Below are 17,610 nucleotides of genomic sequence, written 5' to 3'. Positions count from 1 at the left end.
ATATTCGTCAAACCAACTCACTTTCACCGTCAAAACGAGTCTAGCTCAACCATAATTGACGTATATTTCCAAGAGATTGTGAATTCGATCCCTACGTCCTACTAAAAAATAAAACTCACTTTGACCAAAAATCTATCTTACTTCCCTTTTATTTCTCTCTTTTTTAACTGTTTTCCAAATCACACAATCCTCCTCTAAATCTATAGAGATGAAGAGGAGGACAAGTTCACTTTTTTTTTTACCCATATATTTGGTTAGAAAAAGTTACTCCTACATTTTGAAGCGTCGGAAAAACCTTATTTGCTGTAGTGTTAGGTCTCAAATTAGTTTCAAAATAACATTTACTTATTGTTAAGAGTTTTATTTAATGTAAATAACATTTACTTATTCTTAAGAGTTTTATTTAATGTAACGGGTTGATTCATTATTTCTTTCTCTTTTTCTATTCTTAGATATAGGTGACTCGTTTATCTATTTTAACTTCTGTGTTGCATTGATTGAACCTTATTATTAACTTTTTTTTTTAGTTCTAACGAGGATAATTTTGAATGAGTTGATGTATTATTAATATTAGTTTATAATTTGACATTAGTTTGTTTAATGTGATTTATTTTTCTCTTAAAATATACAAGAAGATAATGAAATTTGAAATTATATTTTTTTTCCTTTCACAATAATTATGGTTTTTTATGTAATTAATTGTTTAAATATAATTTACTTAATGTTAACAAATATTTCAATTTATTTTCAATTATATTTAATATAAATAAAAAACTAAAAAAATTATAATATTCTTATTTCGTATTTGTAAACAAGTTTGAATTATTTAAAAGAAATAAGTTTGATAATGAAATTTAATGTTAAATTTCTACTCTAAAATTCTTTTATTTCTAGATTTTTCTCCTCAAAATATCTTTCTCTCTCTCTCAAATTTTCATATTTTTTTAGTATTTGTCTCTCTCCAAACTTTGCATCTCTTTATCTTTATTTTTTAATTTTTTTTCTAACAAATCTTTTTCGTTTCTCTCTCTAAAAATTTAATATTTTTTCAAATTTTTTCTCTCTAAAATTTCGTTTTTTATAGTTTTTTTTCCTCTTGTTAATCTATTTTTTCCTCTGAAAATTATATCTTCTTTTCTGGTTCAATTTTCTTTTATTATAACTTTTATTTATCTATGTATTTATTTATTTTCTCTTAAAGCTATCTTCCGAATCTTGTTTTTATCTCTAAATTTTTTTACTACAATTTTTCTCTTTCTTTCTAATATTTTTTTCTTTAATGTATCTTTTCCTCGACTTTACTTTTTCTTCTCTAATTTTTTTTTCTTTTTATTTATCTTTCTAAAATTTATGTTTCAAAAGTTTATTTACATCTCCCTAAATTTTCATGTTTCTACATTAGTGATGATAAAAATTTCCGCAGGGTTGGGTCCCGAAAATAGGAAATGTATGTCCTGACCCCTTCCCCGATTCCATTTTTTAAATAATTAATATATATTTATTACACTTTTTATTTTTTAAATTCTAAAAATAATTAAAAACAATTATAAAACCGATAATTTTTCTCAAGAACATCTCTTAGATCGAAGAAGAAGGTGGGACGAGACTAAAAATTTTCTCTCTCTAATATGTATTTTCAATTAATTTTCTAACTTTTTAAAAACAGAAAACTAAAAATTAATAGTTACCAAACATGTTTGGTTTTCTATTTTTGAAAAGCAACGAAGAAAAAATGGTTATCAAATCTACATAGTCTTTGTTTTTTAAAAACATAAGACCAAAAACTAAAAACCAAAAAGTAAAAGAAAAAAACAAAAAACAAAAAAAAAACATAAATAGTTATTTTTGAGTTCCCAAAAATAATGTAAATTTGCTCAACAAATCATTAGATATTTGATCCGGCCATTTATTTTTAACACACATAATTTTTTTAATTTCTTTCACTAAGATTAAAATTAAGACAAAAAATCCTATAAAGTTAATTCTCATAGTGTAAATAAAAGTAAGATTTGACATTGATATTAGAGATTCAATTCAACTTTGATGTACTGGTCGTTGTAGGCGTTCATACTAATAATACTTTCAAATAACGATTTGATCTCTGAACTTTTAATTATAACAATTTAGTTCCTATATTTTCATATTGATAACAATTTAGTTTTTAACTTTCATATGTAAACATTTAGTCCATTTAATTTAAAATTTGTAACAATTTAAGTTCCTACCATGAAAATTCTCATCAAAATTAAGCTTCAATTTATCATATAACGATTTAATTTTGTAACTTATGAGTAAATTTGATCATTCATCGGTTTATGGAGCTACATATATAAGAAATTTAACAAAAAATTTTGCAATAAGACTAAATTGTTACAAATTTTAAACTTCAAGGACAAAATTATTACGTACTAAATTTCAAGGACTAAATTAATTACCAATTTGAGAATACAAGGACTAAATCTTTAGTTTTAAAAGTTCACAGACTACTCAACTATATTGACCAAAACTGTTATTTAACCTACTAATATAGTACTTGTTTACTTTCGGTTATTACTGTTTATTTTAGTGTTTTTTTTTTTTTTGGCAATTCGGTCCCAACAAATATATTTATACATAATTACTTAATGAAAGCGAGAGTCAGTGCCCAAATAAATTCCTAAATTTGAAACTAAGTATTTAAATTTTGAATTAATATGAAAATTTAGGTTGAATATGTCGAATATATATCAACTAATTTTGCACAAAATCTGATGGATGGGATTCATTTCAGTTTTGGTCATATCATATCATTATAATCTGGAGAAGAGCAGTGGAAATGGAGGGTGAAGAAATTTTTTTTAAGTTTCGACTCTTATTATACTATTTTTTGGGCGTTCATGTTATTTCTTGTCACGCTAATGTTTTATAATTACTCTTTCTTTTTTTTTTTGTTGACAACAAACAAATAGAAAATAAACAAGAAAAATAGCAGAATTAGAAAGAACTATCCTAGAAATGACAGGAGGCACGTCTTCAAACCAAACGCGATCCAAATGATGCGAGAAAGCAAGACAAGCAAGTTGGTGAGCCACACCATTGCTCTCCCGGCGAGTGAAACTAAACTGAATAGAACCAAACTGCAAACAACACTGACGAAGATCGAACAGAAGCTGATCCACCTCCGCATGGTCCTTATTTGTTTGGGGGTAAACATACCCAAGACACGTGGAGGACCCTTATTAGTGTTTGAAGAAATTAAATAAAAAAGAATTGTTTAGGTCCACCTCGGCCCCGCCGAGGAGACCGGGTTTGCCCGTTATAAAAGATGAAGTATGGGCACCAAGGTTCGACCTGATTGGGGACCGACCTGCTCGGAACCAGACAGGTCCGACATGAGAAAAGACATGTAACCGTCGGTCGTGTGTGCTGTTGGATCTGTCACCTATAAATAGAGGGCTTCATTTCACGCTCAGGTATCGAATCTCACCTCGAACTAAATAAGGAGTCCAATCTATACTGAATTGAGTGTCGGAGTGCTTACCCTCTTGTGTAGGTCCAGTCTAGTGTTCAGGTCGGAACCGGAGACCGGGTTCGAGCTTGATTCCTGAAGAACCGTTGTGCAAATTCCTGCATAAACATTTGGCGTCGTCTGTGGGGAGGACATCTTAAGTCATCCCGATCTAGAAAATATACGCAAGAATGGTGCATCCAGCAAACTCTGCCAATACGACAGAACGGAGGGGTGTGAACGCTGATAATGGCACTCAGCGAGACCTCGACACAAGAATGGTCGAGGACCAGGTCCGAACAGGACCAGAGGGAGATCTGCCATGCAGATCTGCCCGCCATGCGAACCAAGAGCTACCACCTGCTCACCCGAAACCCTCAAAAGCCAACAGAGGCCGAGGAGGGACCTCGAGAAAAACCTCCCAAAGGGCCAACCGGGCAGCAGACCCTGAAACTTTGTCTACTCTCCAGCGCGAGTTCGCACAATGGAAGAAATGTACGCCGAGGCAACGCGTGCTAACCGAACTGCGTCTCCCTCTAGGGTCCCGGGCGCACCTGGTGAAAAGGGAGCCCCATCCATCCAACCTGGCGACCGCGAGCCCATTCCCAACGTTGAAGGAGTGGATTATAGCTTGCGGGACAACGATCTGAGAAAGCATCTCACTGAAAAGAAGAAGAGAGCATCTCGGAAGCCGGAAGACTCTCCTTCCTACTCCCGAGAGTTCTCGAACTCGAACCTAAAGGCTCAGTCAAAATACAAGCCTCTGATGCCAGAAGCTGTGATCACTAGAGAAGAGTTCGACCTAATGAAGCACAAGCTCGATGAGCAGGTCGAGGCGCTTAAGGCCAGGTGCGAGAAGAAAGAATGTTCGTTTGACGATGGCGACTTGGGAGAATCGCCATTCACCCCGGACATCCTGGAGGCTCCAATCCCTCCGAAGTTCAAAACTCCCACAATGAAGCCTTATGATGGGTCTAAGGACCCTAAAGACTATGTTGAGGTCTTCGAAGGCCTCATGGACTTTCAAGCGGCAACAGATGCAATCAAGTGCCGTGCCTTCCAGATCGCGCTCACCGGTAGCACGCCTGTGGTATCGAAGACTGCCGGCTAGGTCGATCTCGACCTACTCTCAGCTAAGAAAGGAGTTCATCAGTCAGTTCTCTTCTCGACATTATGACAGAAAGACAGCGACTCATCTCACCACTATCAGGCAGAAGGAGGGAGAGACGCTGAGAGAGTATGTCACGAGGTTCCAGGAGGAGCAGTTGAAGGTCGCGCACTGCTCCGATGATTCGGCCATGTTCTACTTCCTCACCGGCCTGGCCGATGAGACCTTAACAGTAAAACTTGGAGAGGAGGCTCCAGCCACCTTCGCCGAAGTCCTGCAGAAGGCGAAGAAGGTCATTGATGGGCAAGAGCTCCTCCGAACCAAAACTGGCCGACCTGAGAAGCAGATCGACCAGAAGAAGTTGAGCCAAGAGAAGAAGAAGGCTGATTCCAAGTATAGAGATAAGGGATCTTCCTCATCCGCCAGCAGAACAGAGTACCGTAGGTTGGAGAGCGGCCCCAGCCGGAGCCGACCTTATGAACGGTATACTCCAACCACCATCCCCATCTCCGAGATACTCACGAATATCGAGGAAAGTGGGATGGAAAAGCTCCTCAAGCGACCTGAGAAGCTCCAAGGAGACCCGGAGAAGCGCAACAAAGATAAGTACTGCCGTTTTCATCGCGATCACGACCATAATACGACAAGCTGCTGGGAATTGAAGCGCCAGATTGAAGGCCTCATTCAAGATGGCTACTTTAAAAAGTTCGTGGGCAAACCGAGGTCTAACTCGGTTGAAAAGAAGGAAAAGAGAAAGCGTTCAAGAACACCGCCTTGCCGAGATGATCGACCTGCGGTCATCAACACTATTTTCGGAGGTCCGAGCGGGGGCCAGTCCGGAAACAAGAGGAAGGAGCTAGCTCGCGAGGCCAGGCGCGAGGTATGCATCATCAGAGAGTAAAAGCCCACTTGCTCCATCACTTTCGGGGATGCCGATCTGGAGGGGATCCATTTGCCCCATAATGACGCGCTCGTGATCGCCCCTCTCATTGATCACGTCCTGGTCCAAAGAGTATTGGTTGATGGAGGTGCATCTGCCAACATCTTGTCCCTCAAAACATATCTAGCATTGGGATGGACCAAGTCACAATTGAAGAAGAGTCCAACACCCTTGGCTGGATTCTCTAGAGAATCGGTCTCCCTAGAAGGGTGCATTGACCTGCCGGTAATGATCGGGCAAGATGCTACCCAAGTAACGCAGATGGCCGAGTTCGTGGTAATCGACGGCAGATTGGCCTACAACGCCATTTTTGGGAGACCCATTATCCACTAATTTCGGGCTGTCCCCTCAACATTGCATCAAGTCTTGAAGTACTCAACCCCGAATGGAGTGGGCATGGTCTGAGGTGAGCAAAAAACCTCGCGGGAGTGTTATGCATCCACGCTTAAAGGGTCAGCGGTATGCGCCCTGGAAAAGCAAGCCAATCGTGGCAAGCTGCAAGGGTCCGAGACAAACCTACCCAAGGAAGGCAAAAGGCAGTTCTCCCCGCCAACAGAAGAGTTCGTGCTTGTTCCTTTACTTAGCTTTGAAAAACAAGTAAGCATAGGAACCAAGCTGGGGGCCACTGACAGGGAAGAACTGATCAACTTCCCCAGGTCTAACTCGGACGTCTTCACATGGTCTCACGAGGACATGCCTGGCATCGACCCAAAGATTATGGTGCATCGCCTCAACATAGACCCATCATTCCAACCTGTAAAGCAAAAAAGAAGACCTGTAAATAGAGAGAGGAGTGATGTAATTGTTGAGGAAGTAAATAAACTCTTAAAAGTTGAATATATACTAGAAATTTTGTATCCTGAGTGGCTCTCTAATGTAGTATTATCCAACGGGAAGTGGAGGATGTGCGTGGACTTCACTAATTTAAATAAGGCATGCCCAAAAGATTGCTTCCCCCTTCCGAGGATCGACCAGCTCGTGGACGCAACAGTCGGGCACGAGCTACTCACCTTCATGGATGCCTACTCCGGATACAATCAAATTAAAATGCATTTACCAAACCAAGATCATACCGCGTTTATAACAGACCAAGGTATGTACTGCTACAAGGTGATGCCTTTTGGCTTAAAGAATGCAGGTGCGACCTACCAAAGGATGGTGAACAAAATGTTCGCCAAGCAGATCGGTCGAAATATGGAAGTGTATGTGGACGACATGCTTGTCAAGAGCAAGCAGTCAAAGTCGCATCTTTCCGATCTGATCGAAGCCTTTGGAGTGCTACGCAAGTATCAAATGAAGCTCAATCCGACCAAGTGTGCCTTTGGAGTCTCCTCGGGAAAGTTCCTTGGTTTTATAGTAAATAACCGTGGGATTGAGGCTAACCCAGAGAAGATAAAGTCCGTGCTCGAGATGGAGGCACCCAAGACTCTAAAGCAGCTTCAATGCCTAAATGGCAAGATTGCAACCTTGAATAGGTTCGTGTCAAGATCAACGGACAAATGCCTTCCTTTCTTCAAGGTTCTTAGGAAGAAGAGACCATTCGAATGGACAGTAGAGTGCGAGCAAGCGCTAGAGCAGTTAAAAGACTATCTCTGCTCGGCACCACTACTCGCAAAGCCATTACCAGGAGAAAAGCTCCACTTGTACCTGGCAGTATCTGATAGCGCCGTCAGCTCGGCACTGATCAAGCAGAAGGGTGCGAGCCAAAGCCCCGTTTATTACACCAGTAAGGCCATGACTGAAGTCGAGACCAGATACCCCCAAATGGAGAAGCTGGCCCTCGCATTAGTCACCTCGGCCCGAAGACTTAGGCCGTACTTCCAAACGCACACGGTCGTAGTACTCACAACCAGCCCCTAAAGAATATCTTACTTAAGCCTGAAACATCAAGGCGTCTGATGATGTGGGCATTAGAGTTGAGCGAGTACGACATCCAGTTCGAGTCCAGAACCGCGTTCAAAGGGCAAGCAGTGGTAGATTTTATCCCAGAGCTCACTCCACCACCTCAGTTGGCCAAGTCCGACCTCCCGTGGACGATCTACGTTGATGGATCTTCTAACGAGAGGGGGTGCGGGGCAGGAATCCTCTTGCTCGCACCAGAAGGTGAGCGATTCGAATATGTTCTGCGGTTCAACTTTCGGACGTCAAATAATGAGGCCGAGTATGAAGCACTCCTAGCAGGCCTGCGCGTTACCAAAGGGCTGGGGGCCAACCACGTTAAGGTCTTTAGTGACTCCCAGCTAATCGTGAATCAGATTAAGGAGAAGTACCAAACAAAGAACCCCCGAATGGAAAAATATCTAAGCAAGGTCAGATCACACCTCGCCCAGTTCGGGACTTACGAGGTGAGTCAAGTTCCAAGATCTGAAAACTCTAATGCGGATGCCTTAGCTAAATTGGCATTAGCGTATGAGACCGACCTGGCTAGATCGGTCCCGGTCGAGATCTTGGACACTCCTTCAATCTTGGAGCCAAATGTCATGAAGGTTGATACTCCATCACCCACTTGGATGGACCCAATCGTGGATTTCATCAAAGGAAACCCACCGCAAGATCCGAAAGAGCAAAAGAAGATGGCGCGAAGACCAGTTTGTGCCGACGTGGCTTCTCCTTGCCTCTGCTCAAGTGTGTGACTCCTGAAGAAGGCCTTTACATTCTTAGGGATGTTCATGAAGGGGTGTGTGAAAACCACTATGGCGCCAGGTCGTTGTCAGCCAAGGTGGTTCGACAAGGGTACTATTGGCCTAGTGTCGAGCAGGATGCAAAGCAGTTTGTGAAAGCTTGTGACAACTGCCAGCGTTTCGCAAACATTATCCATCAACCTCCCGAACTGCTCACCCCCATCTCGGCCCCATGGCCATTTGCGCAATGAGGGGTAGACATCATAGGTCATTTTCCTCTAGGCAAAGGACAAACAAAGTTCGCCGTTGTCGCTGTGGACTACTTCACTAAGTGAGCCGAAGCCGAGGCACTATCCCACATCACACAGTCCAGAGTCACGTCGTTCATATGGACAAACATCGTGTGCCGCTTTGGCATACCCAATGCTATTGTGACGGATAACGGAAAACAGTTTGACAATGCAAAGTTCAAGGACTTTTGCAGAAAACTGAGTATAAGCCACCTCAGTTCGCCCCCTGCGCATCCAAAAGCAAATGGGCAGGTTGAAGCAGTAAACAAGATCATAAAGCGAGGACTCAAACTAAGGTTGGACTCCAGAAAGGGAAGATGAGCTGAGGAGCTACCCGAAGTTTTGTGGTCATATCGAACCACCCCAAGAGAGTCAACTGGCGAAACTCCGTTCTCGCTAGCCTTTGGCTCCGAAGCTGTTGTACCAGTCGAGATCGACATACCAACAGACAGGGTAGAACAGTACGAGCCAACAAAGAACGAGAAAGAGCTACTCCTTAACCTTGACTTATTGGAAGGGAAAAGGGAAATGGCTCAGATGCGCTTAACAGAGTATCAGAACAGAATGGCCAGACATTACAATGCCCGAGTTTGACCTCGAAGCTTCCAAGTTGGACATTTAGTCTTAAGAAAAATTCAGAGTCATGTCGGCACCCTTGACCCAAGTTGGGAGGGACCATTCGAAGTCAAAGGCATAGTCCGATCTGGAACTTATATGCTGGCTGACCTGGAAGGAAGAGTGTTTGCGCATCCATGGAACGCGGAGCACTTGAAGTGCTATTACCCCTGAAATGTCAAAATAGTCCCAAAATGGGCTTGTAAAAATTTTTAAGGGGCGGAACTTTCAATAAATGGGGTTATTTAATTTCATAACTCTGAATTCGATTAGAAATTAAATGGGGGCCACGGACTCCCGTAAGATTTAAAATCGGCAACCTCAAAACCTACGGGTTCGAGGTGCAATGTCAAAATCAATAACGAGCCAAAATTCAATCCTTTTAACGATAAAGTTAAAGGTGCGATGTTGAAGGCTCAAGAAATTCGGACCTCTAAACCTACGGGTTCGAGGTGCGATGTGAATAATAACTAGGGACTCAAAATTCAACCCTTTGAACGAACGAGTTAAAGGCGCGATGTAGAAAGTTCCAATTGCTTAATGTTCTTTCGGACTTCCGAGTTCGAGGAGAAATATTAAAGATTAATAAAAGAAACTCTCAAATTCAAACCTTAGGTAAGAGGTACGATGTGAAAAGAGTTATCTTGAAGCTCAGCCCAAAGTTAAGTTAGAGGTGCGATCCTTAAAGTTAGAGGTGCGATCCTTTAAGTTAGAGGTGCGAGATGAGTTTATTCATTTGTAAGTTCCAATTTACAAAAGCAAGTTTAAAAGCCTAAAGGAAAAGTAGCAGAAGAACAAATGGAAATGTAGAATTGGAAATTTCATTAATCAAAAGGGCCAAGGCTTGTATACCTTGTAGCCCAGCCCAAAGGCTTACAAAAGAATAAAAAAAAAAAAAACAACAACAACAAAGCTAATGAGGAGACTCAGCCGCTCCCGAGATGAGAAGATAGCTCGCCTTGAGAGCTTAGAAGGTTGACCTCCTGAGATCCGTTCTGCTGAGAAAGGACTCCTTCTTGAGTGGTGCCGACCTCAGTAGGTTCCTGACTTGGGACCTCGTCTTCATCCAGGTCGGAGTAGTCAGAGTCCAGATCTCTGACATATTTGTCCACCAGGAATGCAGGACTTGGGGTGCCGTTAGGCCTAGAAGCCCATTTCTCAGCGTACCTCTTCTTCAGATCGCCGAGGTCGACCTGGAGGTGTGGCATATCAGCAGCAATCCCCTTCATAAAAAATTTGAAGCCTGCGTCGCTGAAATCTTTGGCAAACCCATCAAAATCTGGGTGTTGCCTGAAGGCTGCTTCAAGGAGAGCTCTGTTGGTAAGGCGCTCCTTCTCCGCCTTCAGCTCAGCATTGAGACGCCCAATTGCAGCGTCCTTCCCTTCAAGGGCCTGGAGCATGTCGTCCTTCTCCTTAAGAAGTTGGAACTTTTCCTTCTCCAACCCTTCTGTGATGGCGTGGGCAGCTCGGAGGTGGGCCTTATGCCTCTCATCCTCCCTCTTCAGCAGCTCGGCCTTGGCTTCAACCTCGGCCCTCAGTATCTTCACCTCGCTCCGAGCCTTCAGCAGCTCGCCCTTGAGCGTAGTGGCAGCCTCCAAGGCAGCAGAGGAGTTCTCCCTCTCCTTCGCTGCCAAGGCCTCCCTTCCATCCAGCTCGGCCTTGATCATGACTGCTGAATGGATGGAGGCAGTGAATGCCTGTAAGACATAGAAGGCGAGTATATGTTAGACCAAATCACAAAATAAGTAAAACCAAGTGCTAAAGAGCAGGTCTTACCTCGACGGCGTGGTCGATAGTCCGTTGCAGCACGGACCCTGGGTCGCTCACAAACTTGGATGCTCTCCTGAGACAGCGATCCAAGCAGGCAGCCGAGATGCGTGACACCTGGTCTTTCACCCCGGAGCTCGACGGTTCCATTCTGAACCGCATCTTCACGTCGGATGTCCCCCCCCATCCGAGCTTCCGGGTCATGTGGCTTGAGGGCAGGGGGCCACGAGGTCCAACCTCCGAGGAGGAAGTGGTCTTCTTCTTTTTCTTCCTCCTCTTTAGAGGAGAGCCCTCTTTCACCTCACGAAGAGGTGACACGTCCAAGGCTTCGGACTCGCTCCTGGAGCGCTTCTCCCTAGAGCGCTCCCCAGTAGAATCCAACTCAATCACCGGAGTTGGAGCTGCAGAAGATGGACCCGCCTGGTCCTGAGTTGCATTCTGATCCACAGCAGGAGTAGATGGATCAGAGCTCTGAACTGTCTTAAGGGCGTGAGCACGACCTTTAGACTTGCGTTTCACGCTGCTCATGAATCCACACACCATGGCTGCAATACGAATAAGATGAAATGTTAGAAGTAAAAACTTGAAGCTAAAATTGAGGTTGAGATCGAACACAGCTTACCAAGCTCGGAGTTTGGCCTCGAAGCTTCAATCGGGCGAACTAAAGGATTGTAGTCCAATAGCCCTGATTCTAGCAGCAGTTTGTCGGTGACCAAGGTCCCGATCTTCCGGCCCCTTGGGAAGTTGTCCTTGTAGAATTTGAGGGTGTCAAAAGTGGCTTGACCGAGCTCGGGAATCGGCTTGATCGATACTGCACAAAGTAAACAAAAAGTTCGAGTTGGATGTGAATATCAAGAAACTAAAAGAAAAAGAAAGTAAGAAAGACTCCATACCTAGGTTCCCAAACCTAGTGGGAACATCAAAAAAGGCACGACCTGATTCGTCCTTTGCCAGCCACTCTCCAGAGGCAAAGAACCACTTACCTACCCATCTTTTGATGGAGGTCGGCCCCTTGACTATACCACCCGCGCCCTTCCTTGCGCACATATAGTACCGACCTGGTTTTTTGGCTATCCTCTTGGCCTCAAAACACCCAAGAAGCTGGTCAACACTTAGCAGCTCGACCTCATCCTCGTCCCGAGCTTGCAACCAAAAAAGAATGGCTAAAGCAAAAATGACACCCCACCCATTGGGGGCCACTTGAGCAGGAGCCAGTCCAGTTCGGTTTAAGAACTCCTGAGCAAAGGGATGAAGGGGAAGTCGGAGGCCGTACTCCGGATGAAGGGAACCATTCAGGCCTCCCTAACCTCCTACGGCCAAGTCACAGACTCCGGGTGATGCATCTGGACAGGGGCCTGCCTCTCCTCTTATCGGTGTATTAGTGAACGATACCTCCAGCGAGCCCTCTCCACGAGAAAGTGGCGCTGAAGACTTGACTTTGAGAAGAAAGAAGTTTTGACGTGATGAAGAGTTAGCCGACCTGGTCAACACACAGACAACTGATCCTCGGGTAGAGGCTCCCCCTTCTGCTCTTCCTGAGGCCACTATCCCTTTGTCCGGAGATTGGAGAGAAATCGCCTCTGCTCTTGAAGCCCCACGAATAGGACCTGGGATATCCCTCCAGAAGCTCAACGAGGCTCAGTCGCGCTCCCCTCTAGCTGACAATGCGGATTTCACCACCGAGCCTTCCGATGTTGGGGAAGGCTCTTTTGAGGTTTCTGGAACTCCACCCGTCTCCGCGGATTTAGTGCCTCCTTTCTTAACTAATCTATGTGTGGGTGAGACTTTATCTCTCGCAGACAGGTTTTACCTTATTTTTTTTGGATGAATCGGAGAAGCATATCTGAAGTATCAATCCTTCATCATCTCATGAACTCTTCCACGAGGCCACTACGTGCATCGCAAGGGTAAACCCTGTCTTTCCCTCTTTTCCTTCTATTAGCTCTGCTATTTTTGGCTTGTTCTTAACTTCAATTTTTAGGCCTTAGCTCGTTCCTGCGGCGAAGTGGCTTCCATTCGAATGAGACTCTCTCATCGTGACACAACCGGTCGTAAAAATAAAATCAAGCTCACAGAGGCCACTAGAAGGGCCGATGTCTGTTCTGCTCAGCTCGCCAACTACAATATTCTGATGGAGTAGCTTCGAAAAGAATAAGAGCTTCTAGCTAAGGAGAAGGAAGAATTTAAAACCCTGAGGTGTGAGACTCTAAACGTCCTTGTTGCCTCTGAAAAATGAATCCTTGAAGACAAGAAGTTTAAGGTTGATCAGGTCAAATTGGAAGAAGAAGTGTCACGTCTACAAGTTGAAAATTCCGAGATGAAAGCCAAGGCTGATCAAGTTGGACCTCTCGTCGCTCAACTTCGAGAAGAACTCGCCGAGCTGAAGACCTCTACAGGAAACATCCTAAGAATAGAGGTCAAGAACAGGAAAACGATCGAGACCGAGCTCACCCGAACTTTGGATGCAGAGGTCGTCATAAGAGAATCGATCGAAGCAAAATTGGTGAATACCAAATCGAAACTCGGTCAGACGAAGTCGCATCTGGCCACAATTGAGACTAAATTTCACGAGTTTGAGAAAGTGGTTGAACATTATGTGTCAAAGCCCGTGGACACGGAATCCAGGCTTGCCAACACTAAGGCGAGACTCAGCAACTTTAACCTTTTATATGAAGTAATGTCTCACTTCCCTGAGTTCAGGCAGCTCGAGAAAGATCTGGAGTACTGCGAATATGCGGTCGAATGGTTAAAAAGATTTTCTAAGGAAGTCGACCCTGATAAACTCATCTCCATGTTTGACCATGACTGGGAACTGGCCATGAAGAGATCATCCGAACCAGCCGCTGACCTCGACCCAAACATAGGCACTTCGGCCCCTTCAGGAGAAGTCGAACTGGTACATTTAAATAGGACTGATAACGAGATCGGAATTAACAATGTAATTGGAATAAACTATAAAACCGTACCCGATCTTCCATCTATTGATTAGAGAGGAATCGACGGGCAATTTCGGCTATTGTACGTTCCGAACTTGAATGGTATTTTAAATCGCAACGTAATTTCCTTTTCTGATATTATTATATTTATTATTTTTTTAAACGTAACCGCCCTTGAATCCGGGCACGGTTTTATGTATCAAATCATATCTTTTCATTTATTCTTCTGCGATCTTCAATTAATTTGACTGCATGGTAGCCTTTAATTCCTTTAGACGCTGTTTTAGTTCTCAACTGACGCTTCGATTTCTTCCCTCTTCTTTATATATTCATGTCGATGGTAGTTCCTTCTCATCTCGTTTCCTTTGGTGACTTCATCCCTTATTCCTTTTTTTCAAGCCTTATCACGCTATGTCTGAAGAAGTAAACGGTTCTCCCATAACTTTTATGGAGATCTCCTCCAATCACTCTGGAGATTCTTCATCTTCTTCCTCCTCTCTGTCTTCTGTTTCGACCTCTCCGGCTGCCCATAACCTTTCACTGGTCGACGGAGGAGAGCCTTCGTCCACTCGCCTTCCCCGCTATGTTGCTCCTCCGTTGAGATTCGAACTTCGGAGAGCCAAAGAGAAAACCCTTTGACTGAAAGGGGAAGTTGCGCGACTCGTAAATGAACTGCAGGAGTCAACAGTCACATCTGTGAGGTACGAGTTTGCATGCTAGGCCCTGATGGAGGAGAAGAAGAGTTGGGAGAAAGAAAAACTGGTCCTCGAGGAGGAGAGTCGCGCCATGAAACGTCGTATTACCTTCTTGGAGCGGCAGCTGTCTATGGAGAAGAAGCGCAAACGAAGCTAGTCGCCTTTTCGTTCTTTTATTTTTGAACTATTTGTTTTTGTCCCTCCCTTTTTGTTGATTGTAATCCGAATATATCGGTTTATCAAGAATAGTTTGTTGCAAATGGGTGAATCTCCCTTTTTTTTAGTTCACTTGAATCAGATTCATTGACTTACAACTGTTTATTTGTAGATCGAATCACTCGTATAATGGAATCAAGATAAGAATCTATACGTACTACAACATCAATATAACATTAGATCAATCTTACTAATCTAAAACATAAAACCAATGTTACACTCCTGACAGCCCCTAATTTTAAGTTAGGGTGGTAGGACGCTGACTTAAATTACAGACATCACTAATAATATACTTTGAGATGTTCTGCATTAGATGGATGTGCTAGTTGTCTTCCGTTTAAGTCTATCAAATGATATGTGTCGGGCCGAACGACACTTTTAATCTTCTACGGACCAGTCCAGTTTGGCTCTAAAGCCCCAGTTTTCTAAAGGACTTTCTTCAACACAAGGTCGTCGGGTTTAAAGCTTCTTTGCTTAACTCTGGCGTTATAATACCTCACCATCCTATTTTGGTACTCAGCATTTCTCAGTTGTGCATCTCTTCTTTTTTCCTCGAGAAGGTCCAGGCTTAAACACAACGCCTCAAAATTCTGGTCTTCATCAAATGACCGTGCGGTCCGTTCCGTTGATAATCCGATCTCAACCGGAACGACCGCTTCCATACCGAAAGCTAGTGAATATGGAGTTTGATTTGTTGAGCCCCTCGGTGTTGTTCGGTAAGACCATAATACTCCTGGGAGTTCTTCGGTCCAGTCACCCTTTAATTCCTCCAACCTCATTCCCTTGAAAATTTTATTGACTGCTTCCACCTGACCATTAGCTTGCAGATGGGCTGGTGAAGAAGTCAAGTGTTTTATTCCGAGGTTTTCACAAAAGCGATTAAATTTGTCGTTGTCGAATTGTTTCTCATTATCTGTCATTATAGCATTCGGAATTCCAAACCGACAAATTATACTGCATCAGACAATATTTCTCACCTTAGCTTCTGTTATAGTGGCCAAAGGTTCAGCTTCAACCCACTTAGTGAAGTGTGAAGTAATCGACGACAACAATCGTGAATCTCACTTGACCTTTGCCAGTTGGTAGCAGTCCAATAAGGTCAATTCCCCATTGGGAAAAGGGCTATGGGCTTGAGATCGATCACATTTGCGCACGAAGGTTTTCACATCTTTACTCATACTCGGCTAGTAGTATCCCTGCCGGATGATTTTCGACACTAGAGTTTGAGCCCCAGCGTGATCTCCACAAATTCCTTCATGTGTCTCTCGGATCACATAATCTGCTTCGTCTGGCGTAAGACACTGAAGTAGGGGTAAGGAATACCCGCGCTTGTACAACATTTCCCCTTGAAGGATATAGTGAGCAGCCTGGCGTCGCAACTTTCTTGTTCACTTTGATCGTCTGGTTGAATTCCTTTATGAAATTCAATGATTGGATCCATCCAACATCGAGGTCGAACTTCTACTGCACAATGTTTTTCTTGTTCGATAGAAGGTGAGATCAATACCTCAACCGGTACCGTGTGGCCAGATCGGTCTCAAATGCTGCCGCCAATTTCACCAGAGCATCCGCGTTGGAATTCTCGAACCTAGGAACTTGGCGAATCACAAAGTCTCTAAATTTAGCCAAATTTTCTTTTGCCTTCCTTAGATATTTTGGCCATTTTTTCATCTTTGGCTTGGAATTCTTCCATTATTTCTTATTAAGACCGAACTTACTGCAGAATTCGAAACTGCCAAGTATAGATATAGACAATCTTCATTCTCTAGTTTTGACAACAAGGGTGCCGAACTTAAATATTCTTTCAGTTTGAGAAAAGCTTGTTCACATTCTCGTGTACATTCGAACTTCCCTTTTGTCAGTAGGATTTTAAAGAATGGAAGATACTTATCGGTTGAGCGAGATACAAACCGATTTAATGCGGTTATTCGGCCGTTCAAGCATTGCAATTGTTTCATGTTCTTTGGAGATTCCATCTCTATCACGGCCTTAATTTTATCTGGGTTTGCTTCTATTCCTCTGCGATTGACCATAAATCCTAGGAATTTCCCTAAAGAAATCCCAAACACACATTTGGTTGGATTTAACTTCATTTGATAGTGGTTCAATACGCCAAAAGCTTCTTTCAGGTCGGCCACATATTGTTCGGCTATAAGGCTTTTAACCAACATATCGTCTACGTAGACCTCCATATTACGACCTATCTACTTGTTAAACATCATGTTAACTAACCATTGATATGTCGCCCCTGCATTTTTTAAACCAAAGGGCATTACTTTATAACAGTAGAGGCCCTGATCTGTTACAAAGGTCATATGTTTTTGGTCGGGTACATGCATTTTTATTTGGTTGTATCTTGAATACGCATCCATGAAGGTCAATAACTCGTGACCAGCTGTCGCATTGACAAGCTGGTCAATTCAGGGAAGTGGGAAGCTGTCTTTTAGACAAGCCTTATTTAAATTTGTGAAGTCGACGAACATTCTCCACTTCCCGTTTGTATTTTTTACCATTACAACATTGGAGAGCCATGCGAGGTAATAAACTTCTTTAATGAATTCAGTTTTGAGGAGTTTATTAACCTCCTCAGATATTACAGCAGTACGAGTCACATCGACAGGTCAACGTTTCTATTTAATAGGTTTACAATTTTGGTCTACATTCAATCTATGAGTTATCACGCTGGAATTTATTCTCGGCATGTCTTTATGGAACCATGCGAATACATCTACATTTTTTTGTAGAAAATTAACTAACTCTGCTCGTAATGGTGCTTTTATCCCCAATCCGATGCTGGCAACCTTCTCATCAGACCCTAACTTTATTTTCTCGAGCTTTTGCTTCGACGTTCCCCATCCAAGTTCACTGTTGAGCTTTTTGCCTAGTGTCACTTCGGATGATGTAGTTCTAATGACGACGACACAAGTCCGAGTAC

General features: G+C 43.0%; 1 protein-coding gene across 1 annotated transcript; it reads right to left on the bottom strand.

Annotated features, from left to right (window-relative positions):
- Window positions 1–15,100: 15,100 nt before the first annotated feature.
- On the bottom strand, window positions 15,101–16,346 carry LOC148212824 (uncharacterized). The gene is made up of 2 exons (XM_088120941.1): window positions 16,183–16,346; window positions 15,101–15,629 (listed from the first exon to the last, which is right to left on the bottom strand). Exons 1-2 carry the CDS (start codon window positions 16,344–16,346, stop codon window positions 15,101–15,103), a joined length of 693 nt encoding a protein of 230 aa, XP_087977067.1.
- Between the last annotated feature and the right edge of the window lie 1,264 nt (window positions 16,347–17,610).

Source organism: Momordica charantia (assembly GCF_013281855.1).
Source record: "Momordica charantia cultivar OHB3-1 chromosome 2 unlocalized genomic scaffold, Mcharantia_2.0 BLBB01000002.1, whole genome shotgun sequence".
In the NCBI taxonomy this organism is placed as follows: Eukaryota; Viridiplantae; Streptophyta; class Magnoliopsida; order Cucurbitales; family Cucurbitaceae; genus Momordica; species Momordica charantia.
The sequence above is the reverse complement of the archived record's forward strand: the minus strand, read 5'-3'. Positions and strand labels throughout refer to the sequence as shown.